The 27,718-nt window shown below is 41.2% G+C and overlaps 1 protein-coding gene across 1 annotated transcript in view; it reads left to right on the forward strand.

Annotated features, from left to right (window-relative positions):
* Nucleotides 1-27,718, forward strand: part of efl1 (elongation factor like GTPase 1) — a 175,071-nt gene that overhangs the window by 76,619 nt on the left and 70,734 nt on the right. The window contains exon 15 of the mRNA XM_079662374.1: nt 22,424-22,622. Coding sequence (XP_079518500.1) covers nt 22,424-22,622 — 199 coding nt within the window. The remainder of the gene's footprint in view (nt 1-22,423; nt 22,623-27,718) is intronic.

Below are 27,718 nucleotides of genomic sequence, written 5' to 3' on the forward strand. Positions count from 1 at the left end.
AGCAAACACAAAAATATACAAAAAATATACTGCATATTAAAGCAAACGATTGTAAAGGTAAAAGTGTAATGTAAACATTTACATTATAATTTTGATTATTTAATATATAAAGACTATATATTATTGAATTACAAGATTAGATATACTTTAATTGATCTAAAATGTTGATGTGTTCAAATGCTCTTCAAAACACAACTGAAAGTCCATGAAACTTGTCTTTCTGTATTTGTGAATGAAGCGCCATCTCCTGGTTAAAACCTGCAATTGAAAATCTGGCAACGCCCTCTTGGAAAATAGTGGGAGGGCTTAACATTCCTCTATACTGGTCTTTGGCAGGTCGTAGGCAGGAAGCTGTAAACTGGAGTCTGAAATGAAGTGCTACATCTGTACTTTCAATTAGCATTTCACGAAATGGCGACTGCCGTGTGGTTCATTGTGAACATGAGGGCAAGACAAGATGGCAACTGATTTTCCAACCTTTAACCTGAAGAACAAAGGGATTTCAAAACACACCTCGTGACTCTCACAGCGGAGTTGAAATAATGGTGGGGTGATCTTTAGTCTAGAAAATTCAACACACAACAACACTGTAGTTTTAAAATAACATTTCTATTTAGTTTACAATGATAAATGGGCCTCATACCCTTACGTCATAGCCCTCAACCCATGTATGTAAATTGTTTGACTTTAAGAGCCAGTATGGTTATCTCTTCTGTTTAAACACGCTATTATTAAAATGGGACGCTTTCCAAACACAATCAGAAGAATATCGTCTGTCTGACGCACGAATGTCGCTTTTTCTCGTCGTAATCCACATGCAATGTCTTGTTGAAAACAGAAAAAAGTAACCACTGAAAGCTTCAAACTCCTCAGGCCTTTTCCTCGAAAAAAGACTTTTTTAAAACAGCCTCACACTGTTGTTAACAAAAACACTCACTCCAATAACCTCAGCTTCCAACTGTGGCTGTGTCTTTGCCTCAAGCACCCTACTGCTTAATGGCCTAAAACCATTCACGTTAACTTAAAACGTAACAAGAGACACCTATTGAAGTGATTGGCCTCTAGCCGACATGTAATAAAAGACAAACGAATAGCATGCAGGGTTAAATGTAAGAAAACAAGAAAATGAACTCACCCTGCCTGTGACAAAGCAACGCCACCGAGAATACCAATGTTTATCAATTTAGGCTTGTTTTAACTTTAATTTAGGCAGTCTTTCTCAGGAGTCCAATTTACCAGACATACACACACTCCTATTGTTCACTATGTAATCTATTGAAGATTTTGAATAAACAGGTACTTCTTTACCTTTCTGTATGGGCCCGACTGTATGTCTGCCAGCATCGTTCAAGCTCCTTTGAAAACTGCAACTGCTCTCCCGGTTGAACGAGATCACGTCGGCTGGGTCACCAATTGTTAACAATGTTCGTTATTCTCGCGTCCAGGAGAGAAGATTAAAAACGAGACTAAATGGAGTCTCTGAGAAGATTCAAATGGGATACTTTAATAAAAAAAGGCGCGGTAGTGTTACAGACAGAATATTGTTCAGGTGAGGAGAGAAAAGCTGCAGCTCCCTCTCGCAATGGCGGCCGTGAAGAAGAGAGCACACAAGTCTTCGTACTTCCCGCTTGCTGGCTGTTTGCTCCTCCTCTCTGGGAGCTGTAGTGACGTAGGGGACTCCCCCCTCATTCTGCTGAGTCCGATATTGCGTTATACGGAGGATTCCGACATTTTACATTGATTGCTTACTTCCACATGCCTTTTCTCCTCATATTCTCTTTCATCACTTTTCATTTAACACATACTAAACGCTGTAATTCATACTTTAAAAATACTGGAAATACTTCACGGCATTTTGGTTTCCGGTGGAGTTCCGGATGTTGCCACATGATACCCACGTCTGTAAACAATAATGTATTCAAATAAACTGTACCTTCATTTAATATTCAGCATGGTAGTATCTTGACATCTATAGTTGTAGTGTTAAATCAGTAGGTTTCGGTGTGCATCACTCCATGTAATTTCGCTACTAAATGTACCTCTTTAGGAAATAGTGTAAATGGTAAATGGACTGTACTTATATAGCGCTTTACCCAGTCTTTAAGACCCCTCAAAGCGCTTTACATACTACATGTCATTCACCCATTCACACCCATTCATACAGAGCAGTGTACCTTACTCTAGGACCTAACATTCACACACCGTTGGCCATGCCATCGGGAGCAACTCAGGGTTAAGTATCTTGCCCAAGGATACATCGACATGTTGACTGCATGGGCTGGGATCGAACCCACAACCTTCTGGTTGAAAGACGACCACACTCCCTCACAGCCACAATCGCCCTACAAAATAATTGCCCAAAGTGTCTCTTCTTAAGGAGAGATTGTCAGGTTTTCTATGATTTTCTTTGGTTTGTTTGTTTTCCTCGCGTCTAAGGGAAATACAATACTGTTGATTTTAGGCTCTGCGGCCTAATTTATACACGGTGGGTACGCTCAAAAAATGGCGTACGCCAGTTTCTACGCATTGTTTGCGATTTATAAAATACTAACTTGAGGGGAAAACGTGCGGTCCTCCACGCAAACTCTAACCCATGCGTACGCACTAAGCACAAAAACAGGAGAGACGAGAAACTGCGACACCGTTGGCAGAAGGAAGAATGGAGAGAAATATGTGGAAATAATACCATAAATAAAATGTTACCTCTCATTTATCATATATGAAGAATTCATTTTCAATTAAAGCCAATCTTAAAATGATTTAACAAACGCCTGTTTGAGACTCCTCAGCGCACACAAAAACATAACTTGGAGAAATAAATAAATACGGAAATGTTATTGATCACCCCTCGATTATGTTCTCTTTTTAAGAAATGTATTCTCATAAATGTTGCGGTAAGCAGAAGGACAGAATTACTTTAAACTGACGCCGTTTTGCATTTCAATAGGTTGTATAGATACGAGCATGGTTATACTATCATGTTTAATCATGTTTTATGCCGTTCGCCAATAGCCTACCTGATAAGTCGCTCATAAAACACAGGAGGTATGGAAACTAAAAACACCATATGTGGTCAATTGTACATCTAATATAACACAACACATGAGTTGTATTTCCTTTAACTGGTGGATTATGGATATATAGTTGCTGATCGACAGCTGGAACACAAACCACCAAATACAAACAAAAATAATTCAGATCCAGTCGTCATGACTCCACTCCGGAGGGATTCCCAGATCATTTCTTACAGTTTCTCATCAAGGGGGGGTCTCCTGTCCCCGGTACAAACACACTGCCTGAGGAAGGCTATGTGTATTCTTTTTGTCTTTAACCTTTTTCGGACCACTTATTTATTTTTTTTGGGTGACGATCCGACCTCCATGCTGCTACTCTGGTTCAAATTGCATCCACCAAACAATATTATTTATCTCGACCTCCCCAAAATAACCAAAATCTGACATGGTGTGAGATGTCTTTTTTAGCTGTTCTGTCGTCATTTCCTGTGATCTTCTTCATAAAGTCAGTCAAAATGAATGAATGAAAGGGCATTTCTTTGACTATTTATAGGCAAATATGGGCGTTACGTGAAGCCCGCAAAAGCTGCACCGCATTTCGAGTCGATTGTGATTTATAAAGGGAAACCGGCGTAGGATGTGCCGTACGCAAGTCCTGCGCCGGTACTGTTGGGGCAGAATCTCTGCTCCGCGCCGTTCCTATATGAGCGGGTTCTCGAAAGAAGGAAAAATTCAAAGCAGCCAGGATAAGGGTTAAACAATAATCTGCTTTAATGGCAAAACATACAAATACTTCACCCAATCACCTAATCACGAAGCACTCTGCAGAGTACTCTGGGCTCAGGTTATACCACCGTGTGAGACACGTCTCAGGAACGGCAAGTCAAAAACAAGAGCGCCGATCTTCAAAATGATCACAACATTTATACACAGAGTTCACTTCTGAGCGAGCTAGACAGTGAGTTGGCAGTGTTCCATTGGTCGGTTTCCCTTCTGGGCGGGATCCCAGGTAGTAAGTCAGTTTGTTGATTCCATCTGTTGCTTCAATGTGTGTGTGTGTGTGTGTGTGTGTGTGTGTGTGTGTGTGTGTGTGTGTGTGTGTGTGTGTGTGTGTGTGTGTGTGTGTGTGTGTGTGTGTGTGTGTGTGTGTGTGTGTGTGTGTGTGTGTGTGTGTGTGTGTGTGTGTGTGTGTGTGTGTGTGTGTGTGTGTGTGTGTGTGTGTGTGTGTGTGTGTGTGTGTGTGTGTGTGCGCGCGCGCGCGCACCCCCCCCCCCCCCCCTCTGCCCTTAGGCAGATCCCCCAATCAATGATTCGGAGTCATGACAGAGGACTCTTTGACAGGACACATACTCATTCCCCCTAAACATCTTCAACACACACAAACATCGTATCATGTATCTTATCACACAACAGTCACTTGTTTTTCTTTATGAAAGCCATATTTGTAAATATCTAAACGCCATCGTCCCATGACAGTCACCGCACCAACATAAGTTAATTGTTCTTGTGGCTTAATGGCTTCCCTGAACTTCCCTTCACCCCAAAGTCAGCTTACTAGGAATGAATACATTTTATTGATAAGCTCAAAAGGACGTTTATTTTGTTTACTGCTGGGTGCCCCAAGTCTCAAGGCCTGCAGGATGTGTAGGAGCTAAATCATTAATTCTACAAGACTTTAACTGCCTTATATCTGAAAACGTATCCGGGAATTCCCCTGTTAATTGCAAGGACTATTGATAATTAACAGAGATACCCTAGGGGCCTCTTCTTGGTATCTGCAAGGCAGAAGTCACTCAATGCAGAAATCACAAGTTTAACACACATTAAGGTGACATTAAAATGAATATACCAGATTGAACTTTCCTGCCATAACTAGTTACTTTAATACTTCAAATAATACTTCAATTCCCCCTTTTGGTCTCGCCCCACGAGACCAACTCACATAAGACATTTGAAACACAACTACTGTCATTCTTTGCTACTGTGTCTGTCCCCCCTGTTAGTCTACTACAAATAAACACAACGTTTATCTTCTGTTAACTTGGTTTATTCAATCAACGTGCACAACACCAATACAGCGCCATTAACGAACAGAGGACCTCCCGCTCCTGGTCTACACAGACTAACTGCGCATGCGTTTCACAGCTTCAAGAGGGCAACCTAGACTACCGTAAGGCCAGTAGTATAGACGCAAAGAGATTACATGTTAACAATCTCATTCTATCTTTTTAAAGAAATAAACAAAACAAAAAATAACTTTACATTGCATGAATCATAAAACAATCATACAGTGACTTAAGACAAAAATGTTTAAATTCCCTGAGTAGTCAACATAAATCAGGGAAACATTTAAGAAACAAATACATAAACAAAGGTGTTTTCAATGTCCCATTTCAACAGACACTTTAACCCAGATCCCATTGTCCTTCACTGAGTGCTTTTAAGAGCACAAGAGCCGAAGCTCCTTTTTTTGTGAGACAGTCAGCGAGCTGAGATTTTGTGTCTGACCAACGCACCTGCTTGATCCTCTTGCTCTGTATGAGCTCCTTAATGCTACTGATTTCCAACCTGAGTCTCTTCTCTGTGACTTGTTTTGTGGACTTGAGCGCATCGAACAGAGAGTGGTTATCGGTCACACAGAGTACAGGGGGTGCATTCAGTCCAGCATTTCCAGTAGTGAGCTCAGAAAATAGTGTGGCTAGAAAAATTGCATTGTCTAGCCCATCTGACATGGCAAGAGTTTCCCCTGCAAGGGTACTGCGAACCACTCGTCTGATTTTCTTTGAATGCCAACAGAGGGGGGAAAACTTCCCTCTTTCTCCCATAAGTGTTATAAAAGTACCTCCCTGTGTACCTCCGTCTGGGAGGTTTCCAAATGAAGCATCACTGAAAACTATCAAGTTCAAAGCATCACTGTTTCCCAGATGTTGGAATCTGAGTGTCACCTTTTCAGACTTTAGCTTACGGATTATCTTATTAGCATCATGAACAGACCGTACTGTTGCCCCTTTTATATTAGAAGCCAAACAACATGAATCAAACATTACATCAGGTCTTGTCTGTTTAGCAACCCATAGGATCTGTCCTATTTTTGATCGTAACTGCTCTCTCTCAGTTTCGTTGAGGGGTTAATTTCTCTGTGTGGCCCGACTAGCTTGTATGGGAATAGGCTCCAGGTTCTCGATATAACTTTGTTGATGTACCTGAACTTCACCGTTAACAGTTACCAAATCCATTCCTACATAGGAGAACTTTTCATGCTCCTCACGCCCAACCTTGAATGCAGACTGCAGTTGGGGGATCACATTGGATGAAAAGTTTGATGAGCCTGCCCAAAGAAAATCATCTACATGGCACGCAAGCACCCCAGTGACCTTACATTGCTCATCCAACCAGTAAAAGACTGCCGGATCCACCTGTGACACTCTACCACCAGTACTCAGCATGATTTCCTTCACTTTGTTGTACCAATATAGTGATGCATCTGCAAGACCATATACACATTTCTTTAGTTTCCATACAACATGTTGACATCCTGCCTCTAGAGGGGGGCGGATATAAATATCCCTGGATAGCTCCATACCCTGCAAGAATGCCGATTTGATGTCCATAGAATGGACTTCCCACTGGTTTTGACATATCACTGATAACATAAGTCTAAGTGAATCTGTGGCACATGTGGGGGAATCTTTCGGTAACTCTTGAATATTCAGCTCTTCAAAACCTCTGGCAACCAATCGGGCTTTAGGCAGTATACCCTTGGGAGTGTCCTTAAGACTACAAACCCATCTGGTGGAAATGCATTTCTTCCCTGCATCTTCAACTTCCTCAAATACATTATTATTGTGCCAGTTCTTTACTTCTTCCTGTTTAGCTGCATCAAATGAGATGTCTTTGGTTACAAGTACATCAGCTTCTCTGTCTTCTGTTTCAATGTTGAGATTATCAACCTGTGATATATCAATTGATTCCTTTTGCCCATCACTACCATCCTTCTCTAGATGTTGCATGTTATACCAGGTTTTATATTTCCCCGTAGCCTTGCCTGATCTCCCTAAGACTCTTGCTTTAAGTAGAGTATTGTCACCTCTGTTCATATATGTTACAGTCTGTCCTGTTTTTAAACTCACACCTGCAGAAGGGGCAGGATTATTATGGGCATTAGGCCTATGCGCCATTTCAGTTTGTGTTACGCTACTCAAAGTGTTTGGAGGATCGACCGCTTCACTTGTATTGGCTTCCCTGTCACCGAATTGTTGTTCATTCTCTGTATTTTGCTCACTGTCTAAACTACCAGTTGCATTGTTTATACCTTGCTCACTTCCTGCTTCTGTGTCAGCACCATTTTGTACCATTTGCTCTTCACTAACCTTTGTGTTCACCTTGGAAAGCCTAGAGTGATGCACTCTCACTAAGCAACCACCATGCCTCACAAAAACAACAGCCCCATCCTGACCAATAACTATCCCTGGTCCTTTCCACTCAGTGCATTCAGCTCGTTTGTAATACACCTTGTCACCCATCTCATATTTCTCATCTGTGGGTCTGAGCTGCTTACGTAGTGCTCGTCTTATCCTTTCTGAGCACTCTGCTTCAGTAAATGCTTTTCTAGAGGCATGCCAGGCTGAAATGTGTTCTCCTACTCTAGCACTCATAGTGGTACCTTCTAGCGCAGGTGGTTTATCAACCAGTACAGAAGGAAGGTTGGGGTTCTGGCCAAACACCAGTTGATGAGGACTGTAGCCGTGCACATTGAGCATACTGTTCTTAGCCATGAGAGCCCAGTCTAGGGCTGTTTGCCAGTCACATCCATTTTCCCGTCTGACCTTCTGGATGATGTCGGTGAGGGTCTGATTGTGTCTCTCCAGTAGCCCATTGCTCCAGGGGCTGTATCCTGCCGTGGTTTTTGTCTCAATGTTAAAGTTCTCTGCCATGTCACGGAACTCTGCATTGTTGAATTCTCCTCCATTGTCACTGTAAAGTCTCCGTGGTGGGCCGTGGACGCTGATCCATGTATGAAGGAAAGAGTTCACCATCACAGAGGAGTTCTTTGTTTTCACAATGCTTCCAGCGCTGAAATGTGTAAATTGGTCAATGATGTGGAGGTACCATAAACTTGGTTCCAACTCGTGCAGGTCCACTGCCACCGTTTCATTGTACTCTGAAGCCAGAGGCAAGCCCACAGCAGGCTTCGGCTTGGTCTTGCTGTATCTCTGGCATATGTCACATTCCTGTACTATTTGTTGTAAAATAGTGTCACAATCTTTGTCTTTATTTCCCGAACTGTGGAGGAGTCGCTGTAGTCTGAGGTCATATTTTCTGTGACTGTAAGGACCTCATCTTCATTCTGGCTGTTTTCTGTGACTGTAAGGACCTCATCTTTAATTTCAATTTGATTCATTCCTGTATCCTTGTCTCTGATATCTATACAGTAGTGTCCTGAACTGGTGAGTTCAAGAGGGATATTCTGTTTAAACATCACAGCTCTATCATTCTCCATGTCCAATATGGTTCCTGCCCTCTTCAGAGAAGTCTTACTCAGAAGTAGTGGGATATCAGCCTTGACCACTTCAGTTTCCACTCAACATTTTGTCTGTCCTATTTTGGCAGGCAGTTTCAGTATTCTGGAGGAATGCACTATATTTCCATCTACAAAACGGAATGGTCTGGAGCTTGGAGTTTCACTTTTCACAATCTGGTTCACTTGACTTTGACTGAGATCAGCGACGAAGCTGTCCAACCATTTTTCTCCACACACTGTGCGGGTACATGCAGTGTCAATGATAGCCGTCCCTAAAGACTCAGTTAGGAATACCTCTGATTCAGACAGTGAGGCTTTAGTAAACAGTGTAATGTCACATTCCTCTACCTTTGTTCGATCTTCAGTTAGCTTTACTTGTTTGCTACTCTTGTGAGGACAGTCTTTAGCCCAATGGAACGTGCTCTGACATATAGCACATTTTGATCTCTTACCAAACCTATCCAGTGGGTTGGTACCCTGTGACGGTTGCCTTTGTTGTCCAACTTGTCCAAACTGCTGCGTTGTTGGACGTCTGAATCTTCCTTGTGAGCGTTGCTCTGTGAATAACGCTTCATCGTTAACGTGTATTCCGTTTGATTTGCCGCCTTGCACTCTCCCCCCAAAGATCCTCTTCAGCGCGGACTTCATTGCAGCAAACGTTAAATCTGTACACGCAGTCAGCGCCATTTGTCTATTTTTCTCGTCTAGACAAGCCGTGTCCAAAAGTTTAAAAGCTAGCACGGCGTCAGGAAGAGTCATGTCGTACTTTTTCATTCGGTTGTATCGCTGTTCAAAGTCAATCACATAGTCCGCCACATGGACACGGAGCTCTCCTTCTTGATACAGTCAAAAAAAGTGTAAGCATCGTATGCGCGGTCTCTCTCTTCTTTGAGAAACATGCCATCTAGTTTTGCTAGCAGTGTGCCCATACCATTGTCGTTGTTCAAATCCAAAGCGGGTATTTCCATGGCGATGTCCCTTGCCCTTCCTTCCAGCCCCAGGACAACGGCGAGGGCTTGTTTCTTCTCATCAAGTTCAGTAACCAGCTTCCAAATGGCGATTTCATTTTTCCAACACTCGTATGGTCGGGATTCGTCGAACTTCGGTGGAACTTTGTAGTTAGCAGTAGCCATCTTCTGCTAACCATCCTCTGCTACCAATGTTAGTCTACTACAAATAAACACGACGTTTATCTTCTGTTAACTTGGTTTATTCAATCAACGTGCACAACACCAATAAAGCGCCATTAACGAACAGAGGACCTCCCGCTCCTGGTCGACACAGACTAACTGCGCATGCGTTTCACAGCTTCAAGAGGGCAACCTAGACTACCGTAAGGCCAGTAGTATAGACGCAAAGAGATTACATGTTAACACCCCCACCTTAAACCTTTGGGAACAGAACACAACTTTCAATGTCAGTGAAGGAACTATTAGAGTCAGAGCCTGAGTGCCAGAAAGCAGCATCCTTGCGTGTTGTTGAATCCTCAGCCCCCCCCCCCCCCCCCCTCAGCAGAAAATGCCAACAAGGGCAGCTGAGAGGGAGGGGGAGATGCGGCCTTTCCTTCAAAGGTGGAACTGATTAATCTGATCAGAGAGAAGTAGACTCCTCTCCTGCCTCGAGAAGTCCCCCAGCCTGCTGACGCCAGCTTCCGAGTCGTCTGCTGTAGGGATGTCCGCGAGGTCCTTCTCCTCCAGTCCGCTGATGACAGCTTCCGAGTCGTCTGCTGTAGGGATGTCCTCGTTGATGATAGCCAGGTCCGTCCTGATGTCCTCCATGGTCCTAGCCGGTGATTTCCTCGCCGCACACTGGCTCCAGTAGTACCAGATGTCCCCCTTTGCTCCTCGGCGGACGGCATGAGATGTCCTCTGGGTCACTCTGTAGAGGCCGAAGAACCTGAGGTTGAGCCACGTAGGCCTGACGACCTTCAGCCAGACGAACTCCGCTGTGTCGGCCTCCTGCTCCTCGGGTCCCCCTTTTGGCGTCAGCAACCTGTGTGGAGAAATCTGATACCCACCCCTCAAGTCTACGCTCAGGGCTTCTGGGCCCTCAGGTGTTTGACCCACAGCTGGTAGGCCGCTTGGAGCCTGTTGGTGGGGTGTCTTAAAACAACAGCTGTCTGTGAACAGGTTTTCTAAATTAGTTGCAGACCTCCTATCTGCCAGTGCCGCTTCAGAATCTTAATACTTGGCCTGTGTCAACAAAATAAACCCCAACATCTTCAGGTGAACTAAATAACATATCTCAATAGCTCTGAATTTCTGACAAGCATCTGTGTTATTTTTAAATGAAATCCTTGAGATCCTATTTAAAATCTAAATATAATATGAACTGCTAATGTTTCTGGTAAAGAAACACGCTAATGTTATGGATTAAAAACAACTAAAATCATGATACTGACAAAGTGAATAATTTCCTGGTGATACTGCTTCTACCTGTCAGTGCTTAGATATTATCAAGCTGAAAAATGAATACAGAAATCCAACATACTGTCATCAAATGTCTTTCTATTATGAATTTAAATTAAATGTACATCCCAATAATGATCTAAACCAAAATGTCTATGGCTTTTACTTCTTTACCAGGCTAGTTACAAGATGTTGTCTAAATTAAATTCTATCTCATTACATTACTATGTTTTAACTTAACTGTAATGTGTTCTTTCTACATTTCAAACCTCAGTTACTTTAATACCTGTTGAAATATTACAAAATTGTTTCATCATCACAGTTCACCTTCTCTGGTATTCTCATTCTGGAATTACCTCTCTCAGTAGCCCCTTGGCCACTGATTCTGCATCTGTGTTACCTGTTATAACTCAATCAATATTAGAAACATGTCAACATCTTTTAGGAAACCTCTCGTTTCCCTTGAAGCTCCAGAATAATGTGTTAGTCTAAAAACATGCTTGGTTAGTCATTGTTTTAGAATCATGCAGTTGCACTGATCACATGCAGAAATACCTTCACACTCACTCTGTCAGGTTGTAAAGTCAAGTTTGGTCTCAGTCTTTTTGGCCATGTCGTGCTCTGCAGAGACTTTAATATTCTACTAGCTGGAGTTGTACTAGTGACATCATTGTGTTGATGTCAACCAATGCAACAAAGTTTTTCTCGTGTTCGCAGCACCATTTTCTTCAGATGTTTAATAAACAAATGATCAATACACTTTATTAATATACCGCCCCTAGGAAACACAATACCTGACAAATGTTCATGCAAGGCATTCTTAAGTGAACCTGCAGAAAACGGCCTTTTGAATTAATATTCCAAATTAATCAATCAATCAATATGTATTTATATAGCCCAATATCACAAATGTTACATTTGTCTCAGTGGACTTCACAGTTTGTACAGAATATCAGTATGACAATACGAAACCCTCTGTCCTTAGAACCTCACATCGTACAAGGAAAAACTTCCAGAGAAAACCCACAGTTTAAAGGGAAAAATGGGAGAAACCTCAGGGAGAGCAACAGAGGAGGGATCCCTCTCCCAGGACGGACAGACGTGCAATAGATGCCGTGTATAAATTGAAAAGATAATACATTTGCAACATAGGTAGTCCAAATGTTTGGAAATGCATGTGTGTATAATAGGAAGATGAAGCCACGAGTATATCCATCCAGGACTTATGATCCAGGACCACAGCCACGACTCAAGATCCAGGACTCGCAATCCATGACACAGGACCGCAGGATCATCCATGACTCCGGATCCCGGCGTATATAGACACCAAAAAGAAAGAAATTTGGGGAAGCTGGGTTAATCGGAACATGAGAGTACACAGGTATAGACAGAGAGAAGGAAGAAGTAAGATGTCCCCCGACAAACTAAGCCTATATCAGCAAAACTCGGGGCTGAATCTAATCAGCCCTAACTATAAGCTTTATCAAAAAGGAAGGTCTTAAGCGCACTCTTAAAAACGGATAGGGTGTCTGCTGTCCGAACACAAACTGGAAGCTGATTCCACAAAAGTGGAGCTTGATAAGAAAAGGCTCTGGCTCCCATTGTACTTTTAGAGACTCTAGGAACAACCAACAACCCTGCATTCTTGGAACGCAATGCCCTAGTAGGACAGTAGGGTATAATGAGTTCTTTAAGGTAAGATGGCGCCTGCCAATTAAGGGCTTTGTAGGCGAGAAGAAGAATTTTAAATTCTATCCTGTGTTCTATAGGGAGCCAGTGTAAGGCAGCCAGAACAGGAGTAATGTGGTCCCTTTTCCTAACTCTGGTTAGTACACGAGCTGCAGCATTTTGAATCAGCTGAAGCGACTTGACTGACTTCTTGGTACACCCTGATAATAAGGAGTTACAATAATCCAGCCTTGAAGTAACAAATGCATGGACTAGTTTCTCTGCATCGTTTTGAGGCAAGATATGCCTGATTTTTGCAATGTTACGTAGATGGAAGTAGGCGGTCCTTGAAATTGATTTTATGTGGGTGTTAAAGGATAAATCCTGATCAAATATAACACCAAGATTCCTTACAGTCTCACTGGAGGCCAAATTAATGCCATCCATAGTTAATATATCCTTAGATAATTTGTCTCGTAGATTCATCGGGCCAAGTACAATAACTTCAGTTTTGGTCGTGTTTAACATCAAAACATGTAAGGTCATCCAAGTTTTTAAGTCCTTGAGGCAGTCTTGAATTTTATTTAGATGATTAATTTCATCAGGCTTGATTGATAAATATAGTTGAGTATCATCCGCATAACAATGAAAGTTTATAGAATGATTCCTTATAATATTGCCTAACGGAAGCATATATAGGGTGAACAAAATAGGTCCAAGCACTGAGCCCTGTGGCACTCCATGGCTAACTTTGGTTTGCATGGAAGATTCATCGTTGACACGTACAAACTGAGAGCGTTCAGATAGATAGGACCTAAACCAGCCTAAAGCAGTTCCCTGTATGCCAACTAAGTGCTCTAGTCTTTGCAATAGGATATCATGGTCGATAGTATCAAATGCAGCACTAAGATCGAGCAAGACAAGAATAGAGACAAGTCCCTTGTCAGAGGCTATTAGAATGTCATTTGTGACTTTAACCAGAGCTGTCTCTGTGCTATGTTGTGTTCTAAAGCCAGACTGAAAATCTTCAAATAAATCATAGTTTTTTAAGTAATCACACAGCTGTTTTGCGACTGCTTTCTCAAGAATATTTGAGAGGAACGGAAGATTAGAAATAGGTCTATAGTTGGCTAAAACCTCTGGATCGAGGTTGTGCTTTTTAAGAAGCGGTTTTATCACTGCTACTTTGAATGATTGTGGAACATAGCCTGATAATAAAGACATATTCATAATATTTAATAAAGAAGTGCTAATTAATGGACAAACTTCTTTTAACAGCTTAGTTGGAATCGGGTCTAAGATACACGTTGATGGTTTAGAAGAGAGAATCATTGAATTTAATTGTTCAAGGTTTATGGCTGAAAAGCATTCTAGTTTACTATCTAGTGTAAGATTAGAACTTACGTTTCCGGGAGCTGTTGATAACACTATACTGGTCAAAGGCAAGAGGTCATTGATTTTGTTTCTAAGAGTAACCATTTTATCGTTAAAAAAGCACACAAAATCATTACTACTGAGTGCTATGGGAATAGAAGGCTCAGTCGAGCTGTGGCTCTCTGTCAGCCTGGCTACAGTGCTGAAAAGAAATCTTGCATTATTCTTATTCTCATCTATTAATGAAGAGTAGTATGCTGCTCTCGCTTTACGCAGTGCTTTCTTATATTCATTGAGAGTAATATGCCAAATTAAATGAGATTCTTCAAGTTTAGTGGAACGCCATATCCTTTCAAGTTGTCTCGACTTTTGCTTTATTTTGCGGGTTTCGGCATTATGCCATGGAGCTAATCTATGTTGTTTTATTTTCTTCTTTTTCAAAGGAGTCTAATTTTATTCGCAGCGCATCTGGAGTACTATCAACAATATGATCAATTTGGGGTGGTGTACATTTTGTATAAGTTTCCTCCCCTACATGCAGACATGCTATCGAGTTAAGTATTGGTGGAATCTCTTCCTTAAATTTGGCTATAGCACTATCAGATAGGTTTCTGCTGCAGGAGCTTTTGGCTAATGCTTTGTAGTCTAGTAACAGTACTTCAAAAGTTACTAAGAAATGGTCGGATAAAGCAGGATTATGCGGTTCGGCTAATAGTTGCTCAATTTCAATACCATAAGTCAGAACAAGGTAAAGAGTGTGATTATAGCAGTGGGTTGGTTTATTTACACTCTGACAGAAACCAACATAATCTAATATAGAGTTAAATGCAACAGTAAGGCTATATTTATCATCGTCAACATGAATATTAAAGTCACCTACGATAATTACTTTATCTGTTTTAAGTACCAAAGCTGATAAAAACTCAGAGAATTCTGATAAGAATTCTGAATAAGGACCAGGTGCACGGTACACTGTAACAAATAAGATTGGCTGCAAAGTTTTCCAGGTCGGATGCGTAAGACTGAAAATGAGGCTTTCAAAGGAGGTATAATTTAATTTTTGTTTAGTATTGATAAGTAAACTTGAGTCAAAGATTGCTGCAACTCCACCTCCTCGGCCCGTGCCTCGGGCAATATGAGTATTGATATGGCTGGGTGGAGTGGCCTCATTTATGCTGACATATTCTTCATGTCTCAACCAAGTTTCAGTGAGACAGCATATATCAATATTATAATCTGATATTAAATCATTTACCAGTATTGCTTTAGATGCTAGAGATCTTATGTTTAAGAGACCACATTTAATCTTCCTGTTTTGTTGCACTGTAGTAGTTGTTACATTTACTTTTATTAGGTTATTATGTATGACACCTCTATTAGGTTTTACCTTAAATTGTCCTTGGGCAGACACACACACCGTTAATATTGGGTATTTTATTGGGGTCGGGATTCCTATGGATGACTACCTAGGAGAGAGCGCAGAGAAGCGTGTAAGACTGCGACTCTGCCTCCTGGTCTCAACTCCAGTTTGTCATGGATTAAGTCCACAGAGCCCTGAAATGTTTGCCGAAATGAGATTTGCACCTTCCAAAGTAGGATGAATGCCGTCTCTCTTAATCAGACCAGGTTTTCCCCAGAAGGCTGTCCAATTATTCACGAAGCCCACATTGTTTGCTGGGCACCACCAAGACAACCAGCGCTGAAATGATGACATGCGGCTATACATGTCATCATTGATCAGATTGGGGAGGGGACCAGAGAAGATTACGGTGTCCGACATTGTTTTAGCATAACTACACACCGACGCCACATTAAGTTTGGTGCATTCTGATTGGCGTAAACGAACATTATTACCACTGACGTGAATAACAATCCTACTGTATTTACGTTTATTTTTAGCCAGCAGTCTAAGATGCGCCTCAACGTCGCCCGCTCTGGCCCCCGGAATGCATGTGACTGTGGAGGCTTCGGTCTCTAAATTCACGTGTCTCATAATAGAGCTACCAATAACCAGAGTTGGCTTCTCAGCGGGTGTCTCGCTGAGTGGGGAATATCTGTTAGATACGTGAACGGGTTGGTGGGGACCTGCGGGTTTCACGTTATGCCCCTTCTGAACAGTCACCCATTCTCCCTGCTGCTCGGGAGTTGCCGGGGGACGGCTAAGAGGAGCTACCTTTTGCCGGTCCGCACCGGCTAACATGGGCTTTACTGTAGCTGAGTTATTTTCTAAGATGCGGAGCCGGGCTTCTATGGCTATGATTCCCACCTCCAACCTAACAACTATACTACATTTAACACATGTATCGGTACCAGTAAAGGAGGTAGGGGAGTAACCAAACATGAGACAGTTAGAGCAGGAAATAGCACCCGAGGGTGGGGAAAGAGCCATGGCTAGCTATCAAGCTAAAGTAGCTACCGTTAGCAAACCCGAAAAGAGTGTAGGCAACTGTGGAGTTACAGTCGCTAAGAGAAGGAGAGTTTGTGAGTGCTTAAGCTGTAGTAACGTGTGATTACAACGTCAGGCAGTTGCCGTGATCAAGAGTTTTAAAACGATCGATTAAGTTAAGATAATAAGCTATCAGCAACAGAACAGGCACACGGGATACCCGGAGATGACAACAACAACCGGAAGTTATAACATGCTTACCGCAATAGTGGTCCATGTCACGCTTGAAGGGGATTAACATCGATGTAATACATGAATGTAGCCTTTGTTTCTGCTGAAAGAGGTGTCGACCAGCTAGGGCCACAAGAACATCGGCATCAATAATAATAATAAAAATAACATCAATAATAATAATAATCCATTTTATCAATTTGTTTACCCTTAGAAGTGAACATACCTCATAATGTTACATCAAGATGTTAAACTAGGCTTTGGCCAAATCAATCATTATTACTGTTTCAGATCTAACTGGAGGTTGAACAAACAAAACCTTTTTTTTGTTTACATCATGCAAACCACTAACATATTTTCCAATTTCAGCATCAGCCTTGTTACTCTAAAATTACGTCTTAAATAGGAATATTAGAAATGAAACAAATAGTTCATCTTCAGAAATGTTCTTAACAAATGGAGAGTAATGCCATCTCTCTATCTAGTGAATAGCCAACATATTTTAAAAATGTCAGATATACAAAAATAAGCCTAAATACTCTATTACTATTAAAGTCTAAAGCTAGACCTAAGCTGAACATTTTTTTAATGGACAATTTAATCTAAAAACAAAACAAAACTGGACTTGTGTTTTTGTTATGTGTTCTTCAAAATACATTAGTAAATACCTTGTGAAGTATTCACAATATAACTAACCCTCTCTAGGATATTAAATCCATTCATCTTTAACCAGATACTATTTCCCTATTTATGTTTAGTTCATGATAATAATGGTATAACGTCCACACGTTTACCCATAGCTAGTCACTATGTCAAGATTATCATGTGTGACAAAATAATCAGATGTCTTGTTTGCCAAACAAGGATATTAAACTTTATTCTTTTCAGCATTCCAGACCATCATTAAACAATCAGCCTCCCTTCCTAAACACTAAGCATATCGTTCTACACCACCTTCTGGTAAACTCTTGCACAGTTATGCTGTAAAATCATTGCATGATTCTGAGTCTGAACAGACTGAGACCAGCCTGTCTCAAGATCTTGTCATATTGAGAACAGTCAATGATTCATTGTCCTCTTCAGCTGTAGTCAGTGGCAAGGTCCTCAAAAAGCTAGAACCGGCCCTGGTCAGTGGGCTCCAAGGAAACTCTCTCTGGCATTGGGATGTCCTGAGGGGGAAGGGACCTCTGGATCAATGTGATACAATCAGCAGACACACGTTGTCCTCTGTACAGCAGAAATCCCCAAAAACTGCAGTACCTCTTCACACCACTGTTGCCTTGACAACGAGGCACAAGCAAACTGTCCATACCTCCTCAGAGATGCGTTCTTTGCACAGTTCTTCTGTTTGCAATGAGCAACATTTCACAAACACACTGATTCAGAGTACAACCCAAAGGTGGCCCACAACTATCCAATGCTGCTGTAATCACAGAAAATCAGCTACTGAGAAAAACTCAATGTAAATCTCTTCCCCAGCGGGTTACAAAATAAAACAGCTGAGTGTCTATATGGTCAGGAATGCTGAAACATGTGAATCTTAAACCCATTAATGGTAACAGTCTTCCTATTCTTCATTACTTCAGTTAATAGGCAAAACTAAGACACCGTTCTTAACCACTATAGATTCATCTTCAATCTTCTTGCTTATTCTATTCTTTTTCAAATTGTCTATCTAAGTTGTGTGTTACAAGCATGGTTAGATTTGTAACAGAATACAAAACTAACTGTATTCAGCGCTATATATTTAAAACAAGTAATCTGACTACAGTTAATGAATATATTTTTGGAACACTTAAAGGAATTATTACAAAATGTAATCTTCATTATTACTAAAGCTGAAACCTAAATAAATCATCACGGAACATTTTTCTGTCCTTATTACTTAATTGTTTCAATAAAAACTAAAAAGCATTGTGAAAACTCCCATTTTTGAGAACATCTCAACACTTTTATTCCATCTAAGCACGAATGTTTATGACAAACTCGTCCTATTAATCCCAAACGGTCTTTAATGGTATCTATTGTGAACTTTTCTTATTATTAATTGTAAATGCAACGTATGTTCTCTTTAGAACAAAGATAGGATAGTTGCAGCTGAAACTGGTTAATAGCAATTTTCTGTTAACCTAGATAAGCCTGTTGTTCTTATATCTAGTAAATATATTCGTATCATATGTTACTCATAAAACAATATGACACTTTCCAGAATAGTAGTAACTCTATATAACCTGTACTCTCTCTATACTTCTTCAAACCATCTGACTTTTCTCTCTCTCTTCCTCTCTGCGCCCTGCAGCTGCCGGCCCAAGCTTCTCTCATCAAAACCTCTTTTGTTCTCCAACTGTGTGAGATGGCTTTTAGCCTCGTGCAGCACCTCTGTCATGCTTAAACATTAACAAATTCCCTCTGACAAACTTACAAAAACCTTCTTTCTACTTTCTACTCCTTCTTCACAAACTAAAAAACACCATTGTGGTGAATCGTTTACGTTTTCAGTTTCCTATCTACTTTAGACAACCATCAACTGAGAGTAACTGTATATGATAAATACAACTCCTAAATAACCTTACAATATATATTTCTTCCAGTGAGTTTGTTATTTCATGTCTAACAAATTCTCCTCTTTCCATGTCGTATTCTAGATGGAAAAATCCACCTATCATATTTCATTTGAATAAAACCTTACCCTTAATGTACTTCATATACTCAGTAAATCTCTTTTTACTTTCCCCTAAGGTTACTGTATGTAATATAATTTTTCCTTGAAGTATAATTTAGTACAATCCTTAGTTAATGACAAATACCATGAAATTCACAATGCAATGCAACGGTATCAATCAGTTCTCAAAGACTATGTTTAAATAGCAGCAAATCATTGTTTCTTATTTATTTCAATATATCTACCACTTCAAATCACACATTGATCTGTTCATTTTCAATGTATTTCCTTTCAACTTCAGGCATTAGAGAAAAAAGCAAGCAGACACACTCCGGGCTGCTGCTGCTGCTCTCGAGAGGAACAAGGGGGGGGGGGGTCTCACAGACAAATACTGACGCCCCCCTCTCTCCCCCGCTGCAGCTCTCAGCCTTTTTAGGAGAAGGGGGCTTCTTTCAACAATTAACACTTCTGCTATCCTTTTATTCAATTTTTCTGCTTGAACCCACTGTTCTCGTAAGCTCTTAACTCATGCTCCTCTCGTTCAAATTCTCCCTTCATTATGACTTCGTATCTATTCATCTGACTTACTGTCTTTGTTACCAGTAAATATTAAAAGAAAAAATTCCCCGTACAGTCTATTCAGCTTTTATTGTCCGATGTTTATTCCAACAAGTTTAGCGAGCCTCTCAGCGCGCTTCAACACCGTCTTTCAACGATGTGACGCTGACATGGAGTCGTAACCCAGGCTTACAGAACTCTTTATCGTGACGTTTGGCTTTATAGATTCAACCCCACAGAACAAAGGATTAATGAGGTCCGGTCATTTCAAAATTGCTTTTTGAAGGTTGCGTTACTCTCCTTTGGATTTACTTATAACTCAACTTCGATTCCTATGAACCTAAGAATTGTTATTCAGATTTGTCCCTGGATGGCGTCTGAAAACAGCCACTGAACATCCCCCAATGAGTCTTCAGCCGTCTCCTTTCTGAAAAAAGTACGGGGCCTTTCACCTTCGTCTTACATACCTCGTTGATTCACTTTTATGTTATATAACTTTCCTACCTATCTAAAATATTTGTTTGTATATTCCACCGCAACAACTATGACACCGGAATATGTCTCTGACAACTCTAAAATTTAGTTTAGCCAATTACAGACCTTCGATAGAAACAGGCTCGTCTGCTCACCTTTCAATTGTAGGATCCTCGTTTTAGTTGTCAGAGATTATTCTAGGCCTCTTCTCCGGACCATTCGTCCGCTGGCTGCTGATTTTCCTCTCAAAAACCCTACTCATGACGTCACCACGTCATGACGTCATCACGTCGGGGTCACCATTTGTTGGGGCAGAATCTCTGCTCCGCGCCGTTCCTATATGAGCGGGTTCTCAAAAGAAGGAAAAATTCAAAGCAGCCAGGATAAGGGTTAAACAATAATCTGCTTTAATGGCAAAACATACAAATACTTCACCCAATCACCTAATCACGAAGCACTCTGCAGAGTACTCCGGGCTCAGGTTCTACCACCGTGTGAGACACGTCTCAGGAACGGCAAGTCAAAAACAAGAGCGCCGATCTTCAAAATGATCACAACATTTATACACAGAGTTCACTTCTGAGCGAGCTAGACAGTGAGTTGGCAGTGTTCCATTGGTCGGTTTCCCTTCTGGGCGGGATCCCAGGTAGTAAGTCAGTTTGTTGATTCCATCTGTTGCTTCACTGTGTGTGTGTGTGTGTGTGTGTGTGTGTGTGTGTGTGTGTGTGTGTGTGTGTGTGTGTGTGTGTGTGTGTGTGTGTGTGTGTGTGTGTGTGTGTGTGTGTGTGTGTGTGTGTGTGTGTGTGTGTGTGTGTGTGTGTGTGTGTGTGTGTGTGTGTGTGTGTGTGTGTGTGTGTGTGTGTGTGTGTGTGTGTGTGTGTGTGTGTGTGTGTGTGTGTGTGTGTGTGTGTGGGTGTGTGGGTGTGTGTGTGGGGGTGGGTGGGTGGGTGTGTCCCTCTGCCCTTAGGCAGATCCCCCAATCAATGATTCGGAGTCATGCCAGAGGACTCTTTGACAGGACACATACTCATTCCGCCTAAACATCTTCAACACACACAAACATCCTATCATGTATCTTATCACACAACAGTCACTTTTTTTTCTTTATGAAAGCCATATTTGTAAATATCCAAACGCCATCGTCCCATGACAGTCACCGCACCAACATAAGTTAATTGTTCTTGTGGCTTAATGGCTTCCCTGAACTTCCCTTCACCCCAAAGTCAGCTTACTAGGAATGAATACATTTTATTGATAAGCTCAAAAGGACGTTTATTTTGTTTACTGCTGGGTGCCCCAAGTCTCAAGGCCTGCAGGATGTGTAGGAGCTAAATCATTAATTCTACAAGACTAACTGCCTTATATCTGAAAATGTATCCGGGAATTCCCCTGTTAATTGCAAGGACTATTGATCATTAACAGAGAGACCCTAGGGGCCTCTTCTTGGTATCTGCTAGGCAGAAGTCACTCAATGCAGAAATCACAAGTTTAACACACATTAAGGTGACATTAAAATGAATATACCAGATTGAACTTTCCTGCCATAACTAGTTACTTTAATACTTCAAATAATTCAAATAATACTTCAGTACGCAGTCTTTTATGAATCGGAAAATGTTGGCGTATTTATTTACTTTGTCCTACGTAAGCAACCTTCCCACGCCAATCCTACGCAAGGCTTTATAAATAAGGCCCCTGGTCAGTTTGTTGTTCTGATTGACTTTACATTTCTTTTTAAACAGGAGCTTTAATGACAATGTCACAGTCACAGCTCTTTCACAGGGGAAATCAAGTCATGGGGCAAGTTAGAAAACTCCTCACTTGACTTTATTGAGTCAGAAAATAAATAGCAGTTTAATCAAACAAAAAATACCAACCCGACCCTAAAAGACAAATGTAAAAAAAGGAAACTTAGTCTCGATACGTATAAAGAGACAACGACTTGAGTATTCTGTATTTAGAGAAATGGTTTGGAGTCGTTACTCAGACAGGATCTGCTTATTTGCTCATTCTCGTCACATTTAACAGTGACAATTTGCTAAAATGTGAACAAATAAAGGCTTAAAATAAGGGTGCACAGTATCACACATGTGTAAATCCTCATGAGCACTGCTCTCTCTCCTCCAGCTGCCGGGGGGGTGCATGGCCTCAGACTGTGTTCCTGAGGTCCCTCACATGAGCTGCTGCTCCATGGAGAGCCTGTACCTGCTGATGGGCCGAGACCTGGAGGAGCTGCAGCAGGTGCCTGCCGGGAACGTGCTGGGTAGGAGTCTGTTTCTGCTTTCTGCTTACTTTTCTGTTTTTTCTGTTCTGAGTTCTGGAGCATGTGAGCACGATGGAGGCACATGCATCCAACCCAAACCTTTTGTTCTGTTTTTGTGGCAATGAGATAATAGAAACCTATATTTCTGCTGTGAAAATATTAAGAAACTGGTTACATTTTACAACATTTTACAGATACCTAATCGTTTATCAATTTCTTTTTTGTTGACTCCCGAAATAGGCCATAAATGTATTGGTTCCAGATTGACATTCTGCATAATAATATTCTGGGCTGTTTGTACAAAACATCTGAAGTTTCAACCTTAGCTTTGGGGAGTATAATGAGCATATTTCACTTTCTTTTTACATTTAACAAGACAATTATTCAACTAATTGAGAAACAGCACGTCACATGAATCAATAGTGTGAGTTTGAATCTCTTCTTTTTAAAGTTGAATGTGTATGGGGTGAGTAATGAACTACAGGACATATCTGGTTCAAAGCTTTCTACATTTTGGCATCAGTCTCAAAAACGCATACAGGTTAACTCTGGTGTGTGTTTGCCTGTACAGTACACAGTCTGTAGAATGTGGCATGTGCTGATTGTTACTTTGTGAACTATTGATCTGACCTCACATAAATGTTCCTGAGCACTTAGAGCAGAGTGCTGCTCACACTGAGAGAACGTCAGAATTATGAAGGAGACGTGCATTAGGATATTGATATTGTCATCAGTCGCTATGGGATTGGAGCGGAATTCACAAAAGGAACAAGTTGTCAATGAGTGGGCATCAAAGATCTCTCCTGGGCTCACAGAGGGGCCTGAAGTGATGGGTGGAGGAGGGGCCTTCACAGTTCTGAGCCTCGGATCCAACATGGTCAGGCTTTGTGACTTTCAGTACCACTGATTTGCTACGCAACGCTAAGGGTATACTTTATGAACTGTGTAATAATATTTTGTTCAATGTTGACTGATATAAAAACTGTTTCTTGCTCAAAATCTAAATAACGTCCTGTTCTCATCATATTGGAACAAGGAAAACGTATAAAACAAACCTAACCTCTCGGGAGGAAAATCTCAGGTTTCTTTCATGATACAACATTGTATTGATTCTTTGGACAACAATAAGATATTTGCCAGTAACAAGAAATCTTCCAGTTAATGGATTTGATTGGATGGTACTAGCATTTCTCGCTGACTGCGATATGTATCAGTTTGGATTTTGCAGTGATGGTATTAAATCGTGGATCATTGAATTAAGATATTAATCCAGATGGATGGATTGTTACAGCCCTATTAATATGGTGTGTGGGAAATCTGATTTAAAGGATGCCTGTGATGTGCTTCGAACTGTGCTATGGTCAGTAATGATTAGATGCCTTAGCTTTAACTTTAGTGCAGAGGATCCCCTCAACCCTTTCTCTTGTGCCTTCATGAGTGGCATTACATTTCTAACAGATAGTCATAGTCTCCATAGCAGAGGTGTACAGAAACTAAGTACATTTACTCAAGTACTGTACTGGACTTCAATTTTGAGATACTTTTACTTTACTAGAGTATTTCCACTGTAGGCTACTTTGTACTTCTACCCACTACAATTCAGAGGTAAATCATGTACTTTTACTCCACTACATGTATTTAATACCTTTAGTTACTTTACAGATTTGGATTGATGATGTGAAATATAATATGTGTGTGTGTGTGTGTGTGTGTGTGTGTGTGTGTGTGTGTGTGTGTGTGTGTGTGTGTGTGTGTGTGTGTGTGTGTGTGTGTGTGTGTGTGTGTGTGTGTGTGTGTGTGTGTGTGTGTGTGTGTGTGTGTGTGTGTGTGTGTGTGTGTGTGTGTGTGTGTGTGTGTGTGTGTGTGTGTGTGTGTGTGTGTGTGTGTGTGTGTGTGTGTGTGTGTGTGTGTGTGTGTGTGTGTGGTCCTGTTAGTGGACTGTTTAAACCCCTCCAGGCCTTGGTTAGACCCCCATTATTATCTGACGGCTGGAGCAAGTAATTGGAAAGGGAGGGAACTATCCACACACCCCTCACAAGAGTACACACACACACCTCCTCATTTGATGTGGGAAACATGACGGCACATGTGTGTGAATCTGCACTGCACACACTGAAGTCAGTGTGTCGTGGGAGTGAGACCCCTCTACTGGGGATGTTTTTAAATGAATACCAGATCACACACACACACAAACAGACAAAGGAAGGCAGCTGTCCTGCCGTATGCTCTGGATTGTACCGCCCTCCTCTGTTTACTGCCAGCAGTTTGAAACAACAGTCTCTGTAAATGAGGATCTCCCATTATGCTCTCTGTCAGACAGCCATTTATCATTCATTCTTTTAGACTCAAGGTGAGTTCCAGGTGTCACAGAGCATAGGTTGGACAAGCCGTGATGTCATTAATTGTCAGTGTGATCAGAGAACTTAAAAATACTTTCAGACAGTTTTTGGGGGATATGTTTATCAGGCTTTGCTTTTAATTGCATCTCTCCTATCTTTGTTACACAAACCTCTAAGTGTTTCAATGAGCCCTTTACTGTGCGCCTGCTGGTGCCCTGAGTGAAGTCGTATCTCTCTCCTCTGCTCACATGAACAGACGCAGTCTCTAAAAGCTTCTCCACGTCAGATCATATTCTTCCTGCTGAGAAGCCTCCAGCTCTCATGTTCATGTTGATTTCTCATAAACGATCACAGCATGCTGCGTCTGATTCATCTTCTCTTTTATGAGCATTGAGAGTTTTTCAGCTCTCTTGAGAGACATACTGTTGATCAATACTCAAGACTTTATTCCTCTTCTTTATTTTGGAAACAGTCAGCAGCGTGGATTCAACTAGTTTGGGGTGGGGTCTGTTTTGGCTTTAGCTTGGTTTAAATTGCTTGGTTTAAATTCAGTGAAGGGAGAACTTTATTTTACTGCATTGTGCTCTTTTTTTTCAAAATATTTGTATTCACATGAAAAAGTGTAACAGTGCATTACAGCAAATAAGGCATTTTCATGGTTTTTTTTACAAAATAACCCTTACCCACTTTTTCATCTGGGGGCCTACCGAAAATAGCTACATGAGAGGATGGAGAGATTTTCGGACCTACAATTTCAGAAATACATTCGAAGAAAGATTGCCAGAAGCTAGATAATTTAGGGCACGACCAGAACATGTGAGTCAGGTCACAGGGGGCCTGTCATCTAATCTATCTGGGTAAATCCTGGAGAGTTTAGCCTTGCTATAATGTAGTCTATGGAGAACTTTAAACTGTATTAGGCTGAGTCTAGCGCAACTGGAGGATGAGTTGACGGCTCTCAGGGCCTCCTTCCAAAAGTCATCAGAGAAGGTGAAATGTAGTTCCTTTTCCCAATTAGTTCTAATCTTACTAATGGCAGACTCATCAACCAGAGAAAACTGATTATAAAAATAAGTGACATGGCGCCTAGACAAAGTTCTTGCTCTAAGTACAAGATCCACTCCACTGGGAGGCAGGGATTGGGGGAATTGTGAAGAGTGTCTTAACAAAATCCCGTAGTTGAAAGTATCTAAAGAAATCAGATCCTTTTAAATTAAAGGCAACCCGTAGTCGGTCAAAACTGGCAAACAGGCTATCAATGTATAACTCCCCTATGCAGCGGAGGCCTTCCCTCTCCAAGTGAGAACATTGGGGGTCCATTGTGGCTTGCATTGTGCCCTTTAATGTTCATTTTGGCACCCACCTTTAATGAAGGCAATTTAATACAATTAGTTTAATATACTTGTCATGAATGCACACCTTCAATTACAGTTTTATGTATCAGAGGTTACTTTTTAGTTAGTTTTTATTAATCTGATTTAAATCTTAGAATTTGTATTGTCGGTGAATATGTTTTGCTTTGGGGAAGGCCATTTTCTGTTTTATGTATTAGACACCTCTTGGATAAACCAGAACACTGAGTGTGTGGCAGACCTGATCACTCTCTGTACTGTGGCTTAATGGAAGGTTTGAAGAGGCCCTATTGTTCTTTTAGTGGTGTTCCCTCTCCTGTATTGGGTTCTGTGGGTGTTAGTGCATGTAAATGGTCTGCAAAGGCTAACATCCTCACAGAATAGAGCCATTTTCAACTCATACTCATACAGGGGTGTGTTGTTTAGGTGTCCACATATGTTGCCATACGTACAGTGGCAGTGTGTTTATAGATATCAAACTGCACTAGAGAGGGCAGCAGAGCAGTAAGAAACACCTTTACATTTTAAGAGTTTCTAGACCAGACTTGTTGGACTGAATTGTTTTCACTCTTATCTTTCAGTTTAAACATCTTTACCACTTAATGCATCTTTAATGAAAAAACAGACAACCTTGAATCTTATTGATTGAATATTTCCCCGTTAAAGGAGGAATGGTATATATTAGAGCTGATACACTCACAGCCATGGAGACTCTCTGAGTACTTTAACAAAAGGCCTTTGTTTAATTCTCTTCAGTGTTTTCCATTAGCATCACAGTGGCAGCCAGCGCTGGGTTTATCTGTGACTGCAGCTGAGGCCGAGCACACGGCGGCCGCATGCTGTTTGATGGAGAGCTCACAGAGTCCAGCAGCTTGTCACAGGGGTTAAAGACGTGGGCTACATCACATTCTTAGGCTTAATGTAAAGCAGCTGTCTGCAGAGGCGCAGCCACAGCCGAGTCATCCGAGTCCATCCTCTGGTCGGGAAAAAGGAAAAGGCATTCTGAGCAGAATGAATGATGCTGATTCAACACTGGGCGACTTTATGAAAACATTTGTTCTGCATTAGGCCTCTCTGTGTGCCAGCGGTGACTGAGCGTCCCAGATCTTTAGCAGAACACAGCGACTGAATGATTTTACTGATGCTAACCACTAGGGGTTTCACAACTACCAATATTTACTAGTCGACACATTTTTCAAAATAGTAGTCGACTAGTCGACTAGTCGTTACGTCATAATAAAGACACACAAAGAGAGGTGTACAACTGTATTTTATATTGGAACTCATACAGTAGCATTAAACACTGCATTTCAATTTTTGTTACATGGCTGAGTAAATAACAAACAGTAACTGGACTCACCAAAATCGACAGCAAAAAACTCTTGTTTACATAAATGCTACGTAAATCCAGTGCGCAACACTTTATTCGCTGTCCTCCACGATAACGTCCACCTTTCCATATTTTTGG

This window comes from Notothenia rossii (genome assembly GCF_949606895.1).
Source record: "Notothenia rossii genome assembly, chromosome: 2".
In the NCBI taxonomy this organism is placed as follows: domain Eukaryota; kingdom Metazoa; phylum Chordata; class Actinopteri; order Perciformes; family Nototheniidae; genus Notothenia; species Notothenia rossii.